Genomic DNA, 16547 nt, shown 5'->3' on the forward strand with positions numbered 1-16547 from the left:
AACATTTTTTTTCTAGACACAGGATTTCACTATCTTGCCCGGGTTGGTCTCGAACTCCTGAACTCAAGTGATCCTCCCGGCTTGGCCTCCCAAAGTGCTGGGATTACAGGCATGAGCCATCGCATTCTACAGGTTAACTGTATTTTAAGTGTGTGGTATAATTCTCACCACTTGGGTCTACCTATTTCTTTTTTGCAAGTTTTAAAATTATGAACTCAATTTCCTTAGTAATTTTAGGATTATTCAAATGATATATTTTATATTGGATAATTTGTGATAGTTTGTGTTTTTCAAGCAGTTTGTCCATTTCTTCTTCTTCTTCTTTTTTTTTTTTTTTTTTTTTGAGGCAGAGTCTCGCGCTGTTGCCCGGGCTGGAGTGCAGTGGCGGGATCTCAGCTCACTGCAAGCTCCGCCTCCCGGGTTTACGCCATTCTCCGGCCTCAGCCTCCCGAGTAACTGGGATTACAGGCGCCCGCCAACTCACCCGGCTAGTTTTTTGTATTTTTTTAGTAGAGACGGGGTTTCACCGTGTTCGCCAGGATGGTCTCGATCTCCTGACCTCGTGATCCACCCGCCTCGGCCTCCCAAAGTGCTGGGATTACAGGCTTGAGCCACCGCGCCCGGCCTCAGTTTGTCCATTTCTTCTAAGATGTCCAATGTATGTGCATATTATTCCCTTATTATCCTTTTGATATCTTCAGGGTCCACAGTGATTCATCTGATTCATTCCTGACACTGACAATTTATGTCTCCTCTCTTTTTTTTTGTCAGTCCTGGTACAGATTTGTCAATTTTATTTATTTCCTTTTTAAATGATTTTATCTTTTGTTTTTGTTTTAAATTTCAGTAACTTCTGCTCTTATTTCCTTCGTCTTGTTTACTTTAGGTTTGCTTTTGTTTATAGGTTGTTGAGGTGGGTGCTTACATTATAAATTTGAGACTTACTCTTTTCTATTATACACATGCGTTGTTATAATTTTCCTCTCAGCACTGCTTCAGCTGTGTCCCCAAGTTTTTGATACGTTGTATTTTTCTTTTCATTCAGTTCAGTGTATTTTAAAAATTTCCCTTGAAAATTTCTCTTTGACCCCTGGATTATTTAGAAATATGATGTTTAAGTTTCAAGTGTTTAGAGATTTTACTATATTTCTGCTGTTGATTTCTATTTTAATTTCATTGTGGCTGGAGAATACTCTCTATGGTTTCACTTGTTTAAATTTTTTGAGGTTTTTGAATTAAAATTTGTTTAATTGCCCAGAACTCAGTCTATTTTAGTATATGTTCCATGGGCATTTGAAAAGAATGTATTGCTGTTGTTGGGCAGATTATCCTATAAATGTCTACCAGATCCTGTTGGTTGATGATATTGCCGAGTTCTGTATCCTTGCTGATTTTGTTTGCCAAATCTTGAGAGACAGATATTGAGGTCTCCAACTATAAATGTAGATTTGTCTATTCACCTTTCAGTTCAATTTTTGCTTCATACATTTTGCAGCTCTGTTTTTTGATGCAATTAGAATTGTTATGTCACGGGAGGGGAGAGGGGCTGAAGGTTGAGCAGATTACTAATGGCCAGTAATTTAATCAACAATGCCTCCAAAATGACACTTCTATAAATCCCAAAAGGACAGGGTTGGGAGAGCTTCTGGGTTACTGAATACATCCATGGGCTGGGAGTGTGGTGCACCCCAAGTTCCACAAGACTTGTGCTCAGGACCCTTCTGAACCTTGCCTTATGTATTTCTTCATGTGGCTGTTCATCTGTATCCTTCATAATATCCTCTATAATAAGCCAGTATATGTAAGTATTTCCCTGAGTTCTGTGAGCCATTCCAGCAAATGACTGAACTTGATGAGGGAGTGAGTCATGGGAAATGCCAATTTATAGACTCTCCATCAGAAATACTGGATTGGCATCCGAAGTGGGGAAAATCTTGTGAGACTGAGCCTTTAACTGTGGGATATTAGTCTGCCTCTGGATAGTGTCAGAATTGAATTAAATTATGAGATACCTAGCTTGTTTTGGAGAACAGGTTGATGTGAGGCAAAACCCTACACATCTGGTCACAGATGTGTTCTGTGTTGAATGAATGCGTGTCGTAGGACACATATTTTTTTCCCCTAGATCACAGCATATGATTGCTTAACATCACTTCTTGCATAGACTAAAGGCACACTGAAGACAAAGGTTACTTATGTTTTTCTCAGATATATTAACAAATAGTAACCACAGAGGAAAAAGGAAAATGATTTTGCTCTGGATTTAAACAGTAGGGCCAAATAAGTAATTTATGGGGTAGAAAAGCAATTCTTGGTCTAATAATGTTATTATTCATAAATGACCAACAACTCACTAGTCTACAAAATTTTGCTAATGTACTCCATTCTACTAAGTTCTTATCAATATTGTTTAGGCAATTTGGATGCCCATTGTGGATCCCTGGCTAATTTACAAGTGTAGTAAACAAAATCCTAGATTCAAAACCAGAGGAGTTTAAGCTCCTAAAAAGTTCATAATAAAAATACTTCCTTTTTATTTTTTAAATCTGTTACAGGAACTATTATTTAGAAAATTAATGACTCCTCTGTAATGTAACTCTCTAATAATGTTTGGCCATTCAGGCTTTGCTAGGAAATGGAGTAAGACCACAGAGTAATGGGTAAGAATGATAATCTTATCTGTAAGCAATAGTATAGTTGGGCCAGGCCTTTACTGAATAATATTAATTTATGATGTTGTTGTTGTCTCTCTCTGGTGACAACAAACTTTCAACTTTTCAAACTTTTCTGATCACAGCCCACAATAAAAACTACATCATATGTTATTACCCAGTGTGAAAACACACACACACACAGACACACACACACATACAACTAAATAAAAATTTCATGAAACAATACTTTACTATTTGGGATGTACTCTGATCAATATATTGTTTTCTATTGTTCTCTTTTATTCTATTAAGTAAAATACCCTAAAAGCTACTACATTAATTTTATGACCCGCTAATGGGTAGTGAGTGACTCTCAGCTGCTCTAGGAGAAAACCTAGGCTGCAGTTTCCGAAATACATAAATGTAGTCATCGTCTTCCTACAGTGGAACATTCTCTGCTGATGGGGTAGGATGGGATGGAAGGTATGGTTTAACCAAGTAATGTTTCCTTGGAGTTCAACATGCTTAATATTTAAACTGGGAATTTTCATCCTTTAAAATTTGGGGCAGGGTTTCATGATGGCACCCCCTTAGTCAATTAAATTAAGTGCTACTTCCTTGCTTAGAATACATTTTTATGCATGCAATACAGCACGTTTGAAATATTTTAAAAGCTTTTTCTTAAAAAGCAATATATATTTAGTAAACAAAAATGCAAACAAATATATAAAATCCAAAACCCAAGAGATAATCATGGTAACATATGTTATTTTGTTTATATATCTGTCCTACACACAGACACACTTAAAAATCACACACACACAATTTGAATTCCCATGACCAAGAGATAATTGTGGTAACATTTTATGTGTCATTTTGTTTAGATATTTTTCCTATACACAGACAAACTTAAAATAATACACATACAATTTGGATTTTACATGCAGATATGTCTTCCTCCAACTATTATAAACATCAAAAGGTATCTTAAAGTATTTTGTAGGCTGGAGAATATTATAAAATGAGATAATTTATTATATCTCTATTTATACACATTTAGATTTTGTTCAAGTTTGTGAGTGCTTTTTATTTTTGTTTACGGTGTTCTGCCATAAAAATTTATGCATTCATTTGATTTATGCACTCAACTGCATTTATTTTTACCTTAGATATTTTTTCTTTTCCTTTTATGCCTACAAATTCCCTCCTAATTTCTACTCCAATCTAGAGACAGGTAAATATTAGATATAGTAAGAATAAATCCAATGTTCCCTTACTGTTTTGGGGTAGATTTTTAAAAATCATGCTAAGTAAATATTGTTCCATTCACTTAAAAAAATAGTAACGGGTAGTGAATATTACTGAATGGAGTTCAATACCAGGTGCCAATGCCTAGTTTGCAGTGTAAGTTTGGTGAAAATTTTGTTGAATGAATCAACAATCATATTTTTTTTTGTTTGTTTTTGAGATGGAGTTTTGCTCTTGTCACCCACCTGGAGTACAATGGTGTGATCTCAGCTTACTGCAACCTCCGCCTTCTGGTTCAAGTGAACCCTCAGCCTCCCGAAGTAGCTGGGACTACAGGCATGCGCCACCACCCCTGGTTAATTTTTTTTGTATTTTTAGTAGAGACGGGGTTTCACCATTTTGGCCAGGCTGGTCTCAAACTCCTGACCTCAGGTGATCTGCCCACCTTGGCCTCCCAAAGTACTGGAATTACAGGCATGGGCCACTGAACCGAGCCCATCTTTTTAAAACAATGAAAAAGAACTGAAAACTAGTCAACAGTTATAGAAATGTACAAAGTGGAAAGTGAATCTCTTGAAATTGTGTTCCTCAAGATAAATGTTAATTTAATGCTTATCCTTCCAGATTTTTTTCTATGAAGTGAGAATTATTTTTTTATTTTATTATTTATTTATTTACTTTTTTCGAGACAGTCTTACTCCTTCACCAAGGCTGGAGTGCAGTGGTGTGATCTCGGTTCACTGCAACCTCTACCTCCCGGGTCCAAGCGATTCTCATGCCTCAGTCTCCTGAGTAGCTGGAATCACAGGCGACTGCCACCACGCACAACTTTTGTATTTTTAGTGGCAATGGGGCTTTGCCATGTTGGCCAGGCTGGTCTTGAACTCCTGACCTCAAGTGAACCACCTGCCTTGGCCTCCCAAAGTGGTGGGATTACAGGCATAAGCACCTGGCCTGAATTATTCATTTAACTGCACACAAATATATGTAAATAGATGTTTACTGTTGTACTGTTGTATTATATAGTAAAACAAAAAATAGAGGATTGGCTAGAGTAGCTATTGTATCTTTATACAAAATAGCCCCCAAAGAAATCAGGATTATCTGTATGAACAGACATGGAGAGATGTACACAATATATTATTATATGAAAAAAAAAAGAAAAAGAAAGTATTTTAAAAATTGATGCATTGCTATAACAATTAAGAGATTTTCCCATTTTAAACCATCAGTGCATTCCTTAGATAATCGTCTACTTGATTATGTTAAGTAGGCAATTCTTTAAAAATACAGACAAATTTAAGTTGTTAGTTTTTAGATAGGATTTTCACTGATATCCCACCAGTGAACTTAGTTTTTGGTTTTGAGTATTCTGGCTCTACCCGAGTTATACTAGCTTCATGAAATGTAATAAATAACTTCATCTTGTTGTCCTGTATTCTGGAACATCTTACCTAGCACTGAAATCATCTGCATCTTCAAAGTCTAAAAGAATTAACTGATAAAACCAGCTGGTCCCAGAGCCTTTTTTGTAAGGGTTTAATATGTACATGAATTAAAAACATAAATAAGTAATTTGTTCAAATTATCGATATCCTTATTTATCTTGAACTACAGTGACTGATAGTGGTATATTAAAGTATAATTGTGGCCGGGCGCGGTGGCTCACGCCTGTAATCCCAGCACTTTGGGAGGCTGAGGTGGGTGGATCACGAGGTCAGGAGATCGAGATCATCCTGGCTAACACAGGTGAAACCTCATCTCTACTAAAAATACAAAAAATTAGCCAGGCGTAGTGGTGGCCGCCTGTGGTCCCAGCTGCTCGGGAAGCTGACGGAGGAGAATGGCATGAACCCAGGAGGCGGAGCTTGCAGTGAGCCGAGATCGTGCCACTGCACTCCAGCCTGGGCGACAGAGCGAGACTGCGTCTCAAAAAAAAAAAAAAGTGTAATTGTGTTTGTCAATTTCTCCTTGACTATTAAAAAAAAAAATTGTTATATGGAATGTTTCTGTGCTGAAGCAAGCAGTACAACTGAGACTCTTAAATGTGTGCAATTAGCTAAAAAAGTAAACTCACTCTGCGGTATATTTGATTTAGTAAGGCCATTACATAACATGGCAATGTTCATATAATGAGTTCTTCCTTTTTTTTTTGGCCAAAAAAATAGAGGGGTGACAGCAACTCTGCTTATACTTCTTCATGGTTAAAACTCTAGGCATCTTGAAAGAAGCATATTCAGATTCCTTTTCTTATTTAGATAACTAAAATTATCACAGTTGTATTTACTGTAATTTGGATCTAACCTCAGTCAGTTAGCCATCTGTTAAAAGCAGACATCCTTTGCTCAATCTTATTTCTTTTTTGTCTTAATTGCATTTTCCTTTATTATTTATTTAAATGTATAACCAGATTTTTTCTTTATAACAATTTATCAAAAAAAACTCTCTCTATATATTGCAGCTTCTATTCTACATATAAAAAAACCAGTAGTAGTTTATATTATAGTATTAATTGGATTCTTAATTTTTACTTCTAAGATGAACTTAATTAACTAATTTGCACTTCACTCTCTGACCAAGAAAACACAAGTAATTTCACTCAATCTCTCTGCTACTTCAACTAAAAAATAAGGATAATGAGTTGGCTCCATTGTAATAGGGATCTATGAAGAATTGAAAGTGAACATTTTTTGTCATAAGAACCTTTTATAATCTACCAATGTAAGTCTATGGAAAGACTAAGTATAATGAAAGTGAAGATTTTTTTAAGGAGTGTGAAAACATAATTTTTTCCACCAGTTTACCTTGCCAATATATTGACTGCAGAAGTTTTTATACATTATGGACATACATTATTGTATCTGGTCTTACCTGATCCATTTTTCAGATACCCATTTGCATCAACAGTTGTATACATGATATAAGGTCCAGGTTGATTCACTCCAAAGGGCTGCAATAGAAAAAAAAAATAGTTAAGGCTTGGAAAGTAAGTGAATTATTGGAAGTTTCAGGCAAATCTCTTTCAAAGCAAAAAATTCTTACACAGATGACAGTTACCTAGAGACCCCTTTCATAAACAGATAGCACATCAAAAGAAAGCCTGTTGTTTCCTAGGATCTTAGTGTTAAAAAATAATACACAAACAAAAATAAAAACTGATTAGTAGAAAATTCTTAAGACTTTAAATGATTTAATAGTTGCATTTATTTAGTTCATTATTTAACTGGGTATTTCTAAGATCAAATATTCTGTTGAATATAGCATTGCTTTTTCCCTCCAGGGAAGGATTGGACATGGTTTACATTTTCCCACTAAAATACCAACATAAATAAAATCCATCCACAATAATTACAATAGAATAAAAAATACTGATGATTAGTTCTACCACATTTAAACTCCTGCACATTTAGAGAATACATTATTTTTCATTTAAGAAAAATCTGATGGATTGACAATGCCTCGATTACAATGGTGAGATTTATCTCTATTTCCTATTTCTGGAACATTACTCAAACCTTGAATAAAATGACATACTCCTTCTCTTTAGAAACCAAGGCTAATTAAATAGAACATAAAGAAACCAAGGATTGCAATGGACATCCTAAGATGACAGAATGTTTAAGAAATGCTTTAAGTTCTTTTGAATATTTTTCACAGCATCAAAATTCTACTGATCTTCCCAGAAAAGTACAGAAAAGTTAATAATGACATTTGGATAGGTTACTGATGCTTTAAAAATGATTTTTCTCTAGGATGATAAGAAGTAATATGATTTCATCAACATCACAATTGCCTGACTGATATTTTAAGATCTTTAGAAGTCCATATGCTTCCAATGGCTATGAGAAAATAGGTTGCTATAAGAATGGAATTACTCATAAGACATTACTAATTAATTAGATGATTCATGAATAAATCACACAAATATGCAAAATAAACTTATTAAGAAACATTTTTATGTGGAAAGATGAATATTACACTTTGTACTACACACTACTTTCATGACAGAATTAGCAAAATGTATCTACATTCTTATTTTGCAGATGGGCAAGGAAAAGCATTGTTCTCTCTCCTACGTGTATTCAGTTAAAAAAAAATCAGGTCAGCATGTGTCTGATAGAGTCCTAAAGCTGAAGTTCACCTATCATCATGAACCAGTCATTCTGATATTTGAAGACAAGGTCTAGAGATCCTGATCCAGTTCCTCTACACAGTGGTTCTCAAAGCATGTTACAGGGAAACCCTGGGGGGTCCCAGAACACCTTCAGAAGGTCACATTAGGTAAAAACTATTTTCATAATAATATTAAGACATTATTTGCATTTTACACAGTGTTAACATTTGTATTAATAGAGCAAAAGCAAAGATGTGGGTAATTAGCAGTGGCACCAAACAACGGATATTCAGACTTGGGTATTTAGCTAACATTTTCTTGAAAATGGACAAAGTGAGTCTATCACTTTCAGAAAACCAAATGAAAATGATAAAATTTGAGCTTCTAAGTGAATATTGTAATTTTGAAAAACTTGCATCTGCCACTGTGAGCCTGGTATCTTTCCAATACTTAAGAAACTTATGATGCAATCAGTGGTAATATTAACAAATATTATTTAAAAATATTGTACAATAAAATGTGTTAACATGAGGAAGATCTGCATAACTCAGTAAACCAAAATTTCCAAAATTACCAATGCATGATAGTACAAAACCATTCATGGGTGAAAGATCCATCTACAGTGCAAGGTAGACAAATACATCTTAGTGTAACAGAGTAGTGTAGAATCACTTCTGGAATGGTTAGTAAGGACCTCAAAAAAATCTGCTCCTCAATAAAAGCAATGAGAATACTGGCAGAAAGTTGTTGAAATCAACTTTTTCAGAACTTTGCAAAAATCCAAGGAGCACTGATTTAAGAAAAATGCTGAATTTTGGTAAGAACAATTACCTCTGTTGTGTTTTAAATTGCCTTATTTCCATGCCTCTCTCCCCAGTGCTGAAGTAGCCTTGAAAACCAACAGCTTTGCAACTAAGGTAGCTATGCAAATGAAGAGCCTACCAGGTACTGGAGGGGGCAGAACAGGTTTAGAGCTCCCCAGATATCCATTCCCCGAGAAATGTAACTATATGACCTTTCCGGAAGCTCCCTGAAAAGCTCTATTCTCAGGGTGTGTCTTTTTTTAATGGACTGAGAGCTTGCTCTGTGTGAACAAGCTCCATCACTGTAAAGTTTCTTGAAAAGAATCATCAGCAATTGTTTAACATTGCAGTTGCCTGAGGCAGTGATTATCAATGGGGGTCATTAATGAGAGGTTGACCAAATCTTAAAAGGAAAAACGGAAATGAGATATTCATAGGGGACTCTAAAAAGCTCTGACTTATTTCTGGGAATCTAGAAGTTCATGAACATATGCAGCACTATGTTTGTGCCCCACAAAGACTGGAGAAGGGCCTGACCTCTCATTTAAGGAAATATCTGGCCATCACGGCTGGCCATTAAGCTGAGTGGCAACTTCAGTGGCCACACACAACAAAGAATGAAGACTACAGTATTAGTCTGGGAAAGTTACTGAACAAACAGCAGTAAGAGCAAAAACCACAAACCCAGGCAATGGGAGAAATCTGGGAAGATTTCTGGAGTTGATATATAGTTAAAAATGTCCAGTTTTCAATAAAAAAAATTATGACATGCAAAGACACAGTATGGCTCATACATCGGGGAAAAAAAACAGTCAAAATAACTGCCTCCAAGGAAGCATAGATGTTAGATTTATTAGGTAAAGACTTTAAATCTGCTATAATAAACATGTTCACCAGTCTGGGCAATATGGGGAGGCCTTGTCTTCATGAAAAGTTAAAAAAATTAGCTGGGCGTGGTGGCAAGTGTCTGTGGTCCCAGCTACTCAGGAGGCTGAGGTGGGAGGATTGCTTGAGCCTGGGAGGTTGAGGCTGTAGTGAGCCATGACTGCACCACTGCACTCTAGCCTGGGCAACAGAGTGAAACCCTGTCAAAAAAGAAGACTGTTCAAAGAATTAAAGGAAAGGAAATCATGTCTAAATAACTGAAGAAAATTATGAGAACACTGTCTCACCACAGTATCAATAAAGAGAAATCACAAAATAGAACAAAACTGAAATTCTACAGTACAATAACTGAAATGAAAAATTAACTAGTGAGGCTCAATAGAAGATTTACACTGGCAGAAGAAATAATCAGCAAAACTGAAGACATGTCAATTCATATTATCTAGTCTGAAGGACAGAAAAAAAGGGAATAAAAAAATGAACAGAGCCTCTGAGACATATGGAGCACCATTAAGAATACCAACAATAATGGGAGTCCCAGAAGAGAGGAAAGAGGTAGAAATAATGTGAAGCAATAATGGCTAAAACCACCTAAATTTAATGCAACATTAACCTGTACACCCAAAAAGCTCAATGAACGCCAAGTAGGGTAAACTCAAAGAGATCCACGCCAAGATACATCACAATCAAACCCTACCTATCATAGTTAACATTTTGAAAGCCAAAGAGTGAATGTTGAAAGCAGCAAGAGACAAGCAATTCATCATGGACAAGGTATCCTCAGAAGCATTAACAGCTCAATTCTCATTAGAAACCCAGGAGGCTAAAAGGCAATAGGATGACAAATTCAAAGTGTTAAAAGAAAAAGACTGTCAGCCAAGAAGTCTAAAATCCAGCAAAAATATCCTTCAAAAATGAACAGGAAATTAACATATTGCCAGATAAAACCAGAAAGAACTTGTTATTAGCACACCTGACTTGTAGGAAATACTAAAGGGAATTCTGGCTGATCTGAAAGGACACTAGACAGTAACTTGAATCCACACAAATAAATAAAGAGTACTGTTAAAGGTAACTGTAAATATTCTGTGAAGACAAAGTTGGGGGAAAAAAAAAAAGGAACTGTAGGTAAATATGGTATAAATACATTTTTGTCTGCAGCTCTTTTCTTCTACCTGATATAAAAAGACTATTGCTTGAAACAACAATTCTAAAACCATCTTGCTGGTCTCATAATGCTTGAAGATGTAATTTGTATGACAATAACAGTACAAATTGAGATATGTTAGAGCAAAGTTTTTATCAGCTACTAAAATTAAGCTGGAATTAATATGAACTAGAGTGTTTCTAAGTTACGATGTTAATTGTAATCCTGAGAGCAACTACTAACAAAATAACTTTTTTTGTGTGTGTGTGAGACCAAGTCTCGTTCTGTCACCTAGGCTGGAGTGCAGCAGCTCGACCTTGGCTCACTGCAACCTCCGTCTCCTGGATTCAAGCAATTCTTCTGCCTCAGCCTCCCGAGTAACTGAACTACAGGAGCGTGAGACCATGCCCAGCGAATTTTTTTTTGCATTTTTGATAGAGATGGGATTTCACCATATTGGCCAGGCTGGTCTCGTACTCCCGACCTCCTGATCTGCCTGCCTCAGACTCCCAACCAAAGTGCTGGGATTACATGCATGAGCCACCGCACCCAGTCCAAAACAACTTTTTAAAAATAGAGTGAGGCCGGGTGCGGTCTCTACCAAAAATACAAAAATTAGCCGGGCATGGTGGTGCATGCCTGTAGTCCCAGCTACTCAGGAGGCTGAAGCAAGAGAATCACTTGAGCCCAGGAGGTGGAGGTTGCAGCAAGCCTAGGTCATGCCACTGTACTCCAGCCTGGGCAACAGAGTGAGACTCCATCTCAAAATAAATAAACAATAAATAAAATAAAATAAAATAAAATATAAAAATAGAGTGAAAGAAACAACAAAAGAATTAAAATCATATCCTAGAAAATGCATAGTATAAAAGGATGCAGTAATGGTGGTATTGAGGAACCAAGAAAATATGACATATAGAAAACAAAAAAATGACAGCCATAATCTGCCTTATCACTAATTTCATTTAATATAAATGAGTTAAATGCTCCTATCAAAAAGGCAAAGATTAACCAAATGGATAAAACAATATAACGAACTATATTCCACCTATGTTATATACACGTTAGATTCATAGACAACAGATAGGCTGAAAGTAAAAGCATGGAAAGGTATACCATGGAAAAAGAAACCAAAGGAGAAACGGAATGGCTATACTGATATCAGACCAAATACACCTTAACTTAATACAAATTGTTTCTAGACACAATAAAAGACATTGTATAATGATAAAAGGGTCAATCCATCAAGAAGACATAACAATTATAAGCATGTATGCACCTAACCAGCAGAGCCCCAAAGAATTTGAGGGAGAAACAGATAATTCAACAATAATAGTTGAAAACTTCAGTATACTTGTTTTAATAATGGATAGAAAAACCAGATAGAGGATCAACAGGAAAAAAAAAGATGTGAACAACGCTGTAAACCAACTAGACCTAACAGACATGTAGAGAACACTGCATCCAACTCTAGCAGAGTACATATTCTTCTCAAACACACATGGAATGTTCTCCAGGAGAGACCTGGAGAACATAAAACAAGGTTTATGTTTTATGTTTTATGGTATGCGAGACCATAAAACAAGCTTTAGTAGATATAAAAGCATTGAAATTGTACAAATGATATTCTCTGATTACAACAGAATTAGAAATCAACAACAGAAGGAAATATGTGGAAATTAAACAATATTTTAATAAACAAATACCAATGAGTACCATAACAAAGTAGGAACAACTCATTGATAAAGTTTCAAAATCCACATTGCAATCAACCTTAAGAAACTGTCACTTGATGACTTTTTGGTGTATATCGATTATCTGAATAGGATATTAAAACACTCCCTTTTATTTTTTTATTTTTGAGGCGGAGTCTCACTCTGTCACCCAGGCTGGAGTGCAGTGGCGCAACCTCGGCTCACTGGAAGCTTTGCCTCCCGGGTTCAGGCCATTCTGCTGCCTCAGCCTCCCGAGTAGCTGGGACTACAGGTGCCCGCCACCACATCTGGCTAATTTTTTGCATTTTTAGTAGAGACTTGGTTTCACCATGTTAGCCAGGATGGTCTCGATCTCCTGACCTCGTGATCCACCCGCCTCAGCCTCCCAAAGTGCTGGGATTACAGGTGTGAGCCCCCGCACCCGGCCCAACACTCCCTTTTCTATTACATAGTTATGTGAGGCTGAATTTTTTTCATCTATTTCAACCAAGGCAACATACCACAAAAATCTGAATGTAAAAGGAGGTAAGGGAACATGCTATCTTCTATTACACTAAGCATTAAAGAGATTTAAAATAACATAAAGCAATGCCTCTCTTTTCCCTAATATTTTGATATGAAAAATATAGTGTTTTAAAAAATAAAATAGGTTATGTTAATATAATGGGTTATCTTTTAAAAACATTATCATTTAAAATTATTTCGGTTTTAATTTCAAATAAAGTAATGTCAGTAGATGTATCTCACATAAAGAAAAGCTCTTCGGGGTCCATAGACCAAGAAGTTTGAGAATGGCTCTTCTACACCATCTGTATAATGAACACTTCAATTCCCAATTTCCTTTCCCAACTGAAATGATACAACTGATACCTGGACCTATAAGTCTTTTGGTTTCTTATCCCATATATCATAGCATTAAGCTTCATTTGTTTCTTCTAAAATAGTGCGATTTACCTCCATATGAATGTTTAATACAAAATATACTAAAAATAGCTACGCTCATAGAAAATGCCAAGAGATCTGGAATAATTTTTACTTTGTGTTTCTTCTATACAATAAAGGTACAAGGAGTATTGCTGTATCTTTCATACCTTTTACATAGTTGGGTTATATTACGGCGTACTTTTAAAGTCACATCTGATGCTTGTTCGAAATAATTCAGGGAAGTTAAATTTAGACATATTAGTGATGGTCCAATTTTTCATACTATCAGTAAGAAAAGACTATCATTGGCACCCTTTTTCTCATTCTAGGATGTGTCACACTGATGTAATGCAGTTTAGGTGTTGTATCATATAGATTCTTTCTAACTAACCTCATCTCTTGTGTGCCTACTATCATATAAAATTGGGGTTGGAATACCTCTGTTTTCTTTAGAGACTTTTTAAGTAAGCCAAATCTTGGTGGTTTCTACGTTAGTGTCAATTATCTGATTACCTAAGGGTTTGTTTCAAGGTCTTGGGCTCCTACAATGGAGTGCAAATAATACTTTAAATCATTGGCTCTGGATGATGAAATAAAAATGGAAAAACATATAAAAGATATTGTATTAGGTATAATCAATAATTAGGTATTATATGATATAAATTCATGATTCTAAAATATTAGAAAAATAGCTGACTTATAGAATGGACTTAACTTTTCTCAAGGGTAATTTTTAAAAATCCTGTTTATTTTTTAAGTGACCATTCACTGGCATTTGTCTTTATCTTCATTAACATTAGCTGCAATGCTCAATTTAGTTTAATATTGAAAATTTTATATTGTTTCTTACTCATTTCTTTAAGACATTAAATCAAATATCATTTCCTTTAATTCTGGTTATTTTCCTATGAAAACTACAAGATATTTTCCCTCTGACTAAGGTAAGTAAAGGACTGTAAAAAGGCATATTATATGCAGAAAATATCTGTATCATCGTTTTTCTATCTTTGGTACAGGAAGCATGATATTACCACTGTCAGGAGTGACAAAAGAAAGGCAAACAGAATTAAGGAGTGAGTAATCTTTTAAGGAATGTCAAATAAATCAGTTATCATCAATAAATACTGGTTGAAGTAATGCCTGCTATACTTTAAAGCATGGTAAAACTGTACCAAGTCAGATCATTCACTTCACTAAAATAAAGATAAGAGGGTTTTTTTTTTTTTTTTTAAAGACAAGCTCTCACTCTGTTGCCCAGGCTGGAGCCCAGTGGTGCGATCACAGCTCACTACAGCCTTGACCTGTGCTCAGGTGATCCTCCCACCTCAGCCTCCTGAGTACCTGGGATTACAGGCGTGTGCCACCATATGCAGCTAATGTAAAACATTTTTATTCTGTAGAGACAGGATCTCACTATGTTGCCCAGGCTAGTCAGACTAGTCTCGACCTCCTGGGTTCAAGCAGTCTTCTGCCTCAGCCTCCCAAAGTGCTGGGATTACAGGTGTAAGCCACGGCGTCTGACCCAAAGATAAATGTACTTGGCCTGGGCTTTGTCAGAATGTTCCTAAATAGAATAGGTAAAAGCCTGAGACCCCTTCTGATTGAAAAGATGAAAAAGTTAAAGTCACCTTGTTCTGTTGCATATATTAAAAATTAATTGTTATAACAACGGAAAGAATTGTGTTTCATTAGGAGATATTTCTGTGAGCATTAATAGGGAATGTTTTTCCTTTGCATCAGAGCTTTTCCAGAATGCATTTCTTCTGTAAATAGCTTGTAATTTATTTTTCAAGTTTTCATACTTAACAGTGAATATGCTATTGGGGTGAGAGATGCGATGGTAAACTTATCAACGAGGGCCCATTAAAAAGCAAACCAAATTCTAGAGAAAGCTCATTTATTCATACCTCAAATATTTATTATGTAACTATGTGTCAGGCACTGTGCTGGGGAGTAAAGACTGAATAATCAATAAGACACAATCCTGAAGGGACTTAACACAGATACTCACCCACTTTAAACTATAATAAGTGACAGTAGCAGGACTAGGCATAGGGTGCTAAGAAGCAACAGAAGGTGCATCCAATTCTGTGTCAAAGGGAAGCCAGGGAATTCTTTCTTGGAGGAAATGTTGTCTGAGTGCCAACTCGAAGGTCACACAGAGCAAACTAGGAGAAGGTGAAGAAGACAAGGCTTCGGTACAGAGGCAGGTGTAGGAGCAGGAGGTGATAGAGGTGACAGAACACAGCGGTTCAGGGAGCTGATTATAGAGTTGTGGGGTGGGGCGTGAAGAAAAACTGCAAGAGATAAGGCTAAAGGGGTAAACCAGGGCTCTATCTCAGGAAGCTAGATTTAGATAATCTCTCAAGGGTACAGGGGAGCCACTGAAGGTTTGTGCTTTAGAAAGATCACTATTGTAGTATGTTTTTGAAGGATAGCTTAGATAACTGCAGCAGTCAGGAAAAAAAAAAAAAAGGCCTGAAATACAGTAACAGGACAGAGAGAAGGGACAGTTGTGAGGAAAGAATGATAATCTAGTAGATTTGGGGGACAAGGGAAAGGAAAAAGTGAGCCAGGGAACATGGGAAGAGGACTAGGTTTTGGGGGTGGGGAACGTTAGATTTCAGGGTCCTTCCTTGTAAGTGACTCAGATACAAAGGTCTGATATTCAGAAGAGTGGTTGACATCATTTAAAGAGTTTAGAGTAGTCCCTGCTCATGTGCGGTTTCGTGTCCTGTGGTTTCAGTTACTCATTGTACAATACCATAATGTATTTTGAGAGAGAAATATTCACATAACTTTTATTACAGTATATTGTTACAACTGTTCTATTTTATTATCAGTTATTATTGTTGTTAATCTCTTACTGTGCCTAATTTCTGAACTAAGCTTTATCATAGGTACGTATGTGTAGGAAAAACAAAATGCATAGGGTTCAGTACTATCCAAGGTTGCAGACATCCACTGGGGATCTTGGAATGTGTCTTTGTGGATAACGGGGGACTATTGTATATACAGTGAGAAGAGAATCTAGGATGGAACCTGAAAATCACCAAC

At 36.2% G+C, this 16547-nt stretch overlaps 1 protein-coding gene across 1 annotated transcript in view; it reads right to left on the minus strand.

Moving 5' to 3' along the window:
- Positions 1 to 16547, minus strand: part of ITFG1 (integrin alpha FG-GAP repeat containing 1) — a 295294-nt gene that overhangs the window by 45452 nt on the left and 233295 nt on the right. Inside the window, exon 14 of the mRNA XM_005591846.4 lies at positions 6774 to 6852. Within this exon, the coding sequence (XP_005591903.2) occupies positions 6774 to 6852 (79 nt within the window). The remainder of the gene's footprint in view (positions 1 to 6773; positions 6853 to 16547) is intronic.

This window comes from Macaca fascicularis, chromosome 20, assembly GCF_037993035.2.
Source record: "Macaca fascicularis isolate 582-1 chromosome 20, T2T-MFA8v1.1".
Lineage (NCBI taxonomy): Eukaryota > Metazoa > Chordata > Mammalia > Primates > Cercopithecidae > Macaca > Macaca fascicularis.